Below are 3980 nucleotides of genomic sequence, written 5' to 3'. Positions count from 1 at the left end.
TTTTTAATCCAGAAAGAATATTTTGATGTGTTGGAGACAGGCTGCTTGGAGGAATGAACTTGTCGATCTAATGAAGACTGGACACTAGTCAGTGGCCTACTGGAGCCTGGAAGTCTTTTCAACAAATTTGGTCCTCAGGGTGAGATCGCTTGTCACATCATGCTCTTAGCTACTTGCTGAACCTATAACTTGAAGTATGGACTTTAGGAAAGGGTGGAGGGTGGTAAGGCTTTGCTCTATCATTTGCGGATCAAACTGCTGTGAAGAAACAACATGTGCGGTCTGATCTCTTGCAGTGAATGTGTGTGGGGGGATGAAACTTGAAAAATTTCCACGCTATACTGTTATATCTCTTCTTACAGATATTATTGTTCCTACCATTGTATGATTCTAACAAAGATATTACTAAAAAGAAATATCAACTTGATTGTGTGTGGGGGAGGGGGCAGATTTACGAAGGGTTATTGTATTACTAAACTGTTCTCCTACAATAATCTGCAATGCTCTTATATATTTATTTATTTATTTATAGAAAAAGATGATCCCAGAAGCAGTAATACAAAGACACATGACTGGAAGCTCAGTGAGAAACCTGAAAGGAAAAAGATGTTATCAGAAAGAGAGAAAGAGGAGACTCCTTCCTGTTCTGACTGGGGAAAAAAGGGAAAAAATGTAAATAAACAAAACCATTCAACAGAAGGCTCAGCTCTGTGTGAGCACAGTACCAGTAATATCATACAAATGAGAGGTCAAAGCTGTTTATGTGATGTATGTGAGATATTCCTTGGTGATCATTTAACTCTGAAATCACATCCTAGATCCGATAATGAAGAGAGACCATCTACATGTACGAACTATGGGAAAAACGTCTGTCAAAAGAGAGAACCACAAGGACAACAGAAAACGTGCATAAAAGAAACATATTCTACATCTTCTGAGTGTGGAAAAGGTTTTAGTAGGAAGAAAGAGCTAGTGCAACATGAAATTATTCATAAAACTAGAATGTATAAAAGTACAGAATATGGGAAAAGCTTTCCCAATAGAGAAAATATTACAAAATACCAGAAAAACAACACTAATGAGAGACTAGCTTCATATCCTGGTTGTGACAAAAGCTTCAATCAAGAAGAAAACTTAATCAGAAATGCAAAATTCTACATAGGAGAGACACTAGTTTCCAGTACTGAATGTATGAAAAGTTTCCGTCATGAAGATGCTTTCACAGATTATAATAAAGTGCAAACTGGTGAGAAATTGATCGCTTCTACTAAAACTGAAAAAGTCTTTTGCAGGAAGGCAAACTTCTTGAAAGACCAGAAAAACAAGAGATTGTATACTTGTGCTGATGATGGTACAAACGCTTGTTGGAAAACAAACCTCACAATGCACAAGAGAATCAACACAGGAGTGAAACCATTTAACTGTACTGAGTGTAATAGCTTTAGTCAGATGCCAGTCCTCATGACACACCAGATAATCCACATGGGAGTGAAATCATTTACCTGTTCCACTAGTGGTAGAAGCTTTACTGAGAAGGAAACACTCCGAAGGCTCTGGCTAATCCACACAGGAATGAAACCCTTTCACTGCACTGAGTGTAATAAAAGCTTCAGTCAGAAGTCAACCCTCACAAAACACCAGAGAGTCCACACAGGAATGAAACCCTTTCACTGCACTGAGTGTAATAACAGCTTCAGTCGGAAGGAAAACCTCAAAACACACCAGAGAATCCACACAGGACTGAAACCCTTTCACTGCACTGAGTGTAATAAAGCATTCAAACGGAAGGCAGCCCTCATAATACACCAGAGAACCCACACAGGAATGAAACCCTTTCACTGCACTGAGTGTAATAAAAGCTTCAGTCAGAAGTCAACCCTCACAAAACACCAGAGAGTCCACACAGGAATGAAACCCTTTCACTGCACTGAGTGTAATAAAAGCTTCAGGCAGAAGGAAAACCTCAAAACACACCAGAGAATCCACACAGGACTGAAACCCTTTCACTGCACTGAGTGTAATAAAAGCTTCAGGCAGAAGTCAAGCCTCATATTCCACCAGAGAATCCACACAGGAATGAAACCCTTTCACTGCACGGAGTGTAATAAATGCTTCAGTCACAAGTCAACCCTCATACGACACCAGAGTGTCCACACAGGAATGAAACCCTTTCACTGCACTGAGTGTAATAAAAGCTTCTGTCAGAAGGTACAACTCACAATACACCAGAGAAGCCACACAGGACTGAAACCCTTTCACTGCACTGAGTGTAATAAAAGCTTCAGGCAGAAGTCAAGCCTCATACGACACCAGCGTGTCCACACAGGAGTGAAACCCTTTAACTGTTCTGAGTGTAATAAAAGATTCAATGTGAAGTCACACCTCACAAAACACCAGAGAATCCACACAGGACTGAAACCCTTTCACTGCACTGAGTGTAATAAAAGCTTCAGTCAGAAGTCAACCCTCACAAAACACCAGAGAGTCCACACAGGAATGAAACCCTTTCACTGCACTGAGTGTAATAAATGCTTCAGTCAGAAGTCAACCCTCATACGACACCAGCGTGTCCACACAGGAGTGAAACCCTTTAACTGTTCTGAGTGTAATAAAAGATTCAATGTGAAGTCACACCTCACAAAACACCAGAGAATCCACACAGGACTGAAACCCTTTCACTGCACTGAGTGTAATAAAAGCTTCAGTCAGCAGGAAAACCTCAAAACACACCAGAGAATCCACACAGGAATTAAGCCCTTCAGTTGTACTGAGTGTAATAAAAGCTTCAAGCGGAAGTCAAATTTAACAATTCACCAGAGAATCCACTTGGGTGTGAAGCCATTCATATGTGCTGACTGTGGTAAAAGTTTCACTGTGAAGGGAAACCTCAATATACACCAGAGAATCCACACAGGATTGAAACCATTTCACTGCACTGCGTGTAATAAAAACTTCAGTCAGAAGGCATACCTCACAATACACCAGAGAATCCACACAGGAATGAAACCCTTCCACTGCACTGAGTGTAATAAAAGATTCAGTCAAAAGGTGGAACTCACAATACACCAGAGAATCCACACAGGAATGAAACCCTTTCACTGCACTAAGTGTAATAAATGCTTCAGTCAGAAGTCAAACCTCATACGACACCAGAGTGTCCACACAGGAATGAAACCCTTTAACTGTTCTGAGTGTAATAAAAGATTCAGTGAGAAGTCAACCCTCACAAACCACCAGAGAGTCCACACAGAATGAAACCCTTTAACTGTTCTGAGTGTAATAAAAGCTTCAGTCAGAAGGGCAACCTCTAAATACACCAGAGAAAATGAAACCCTTTCACTGCACTAAGTGTAATAAATGCTTCAGTCAGAAGTCAACCCTCATACGACACCAGAGTGTCCACACAGGAATGAAACCCTTTAACTGTTTTGAGTGTAATAAAAAATTCAGTGAGAAGTCAACCCTCACAAACCACCAGAGAGTCCACACAGAATGAAACCCTTTAACTGTTCTGAGTGTAATAAAAGCTTCAGTCAGAAGGGCAACCTCTAAATACACCAGAGAAAATGAAACCCTTTCACTGCACTGAGTGTAATAAAAGTTTCAGTCAGGTAGAGCGAGAGTTGAAGACCTTTGAGAGCGCTCCTGCTGGCATGTTTCTTGATTGGCTAGGAAAGATTGGGAACTTGCGAAATGATCTATGGACAAGGAATAGGCAAGTGTCAATCACTGCAGTAGAAGGTCACTAAACCACAGCAAGCTTAGACGGACGAGGAGTAATCTATCTCATCAACTCTTAAGACTCTGGATTACAGTTGTTGCAGAGACCGTCTACGGATGGCATATTTGACCAATCGGAATGGCACTAAAATACCTTGCGGAGATTGCATCTGAGGGACTACTGATGGGCTGGTCGGCACGTTGGAACTGATGACTACTGTGACACAGCCTTTCAGATAGAGGACTCTTCCACTCATCAT

The 3980-nt window shown here is 41.1% G+C and overlaps 1 protein-coding gene across 1 annotated transcript; it reads left to right on the top strand.

The window, feature by feature from the left end:
* The first annotated feature begins 741 nt into the window (after positions 1–741).
* On the top strand, positions 742–3493 carry LOC115472265 (oocyte zinc finger protein XlCOF6-like). Its single transcript, XM_030206814.1, has one exon. The coding sequence runs from the start codon at positions 742–744 to the stop codon at positions 3253–3255; it is 2514 nt and encodes an 837-aa protein (XP_030062674.1). The 3' UTR covers positions 3256–3493.
* The last annotated feature ends 487 nt before the right edge of the window (positions 3494–3980 follow it).

This window comes from Microcaecilia unicolor, chromosome 1 (assembly GCF_901765095.1).
Source record: "Microcaecilia unicolor chromosome 1, aMicUni1.1, whole genome shotgun sequence".
NCBI lineage: Eukaryota > Metazoa > Chordata > Amphibia > Gymnophiona > Siphonopidae > Microcaecilia > Microcaecilia unicolor.
Note: the sequence above shows the minus strand (reverse complement) of the source record. Positions and strands in the feature narration are given on the sequence as shown.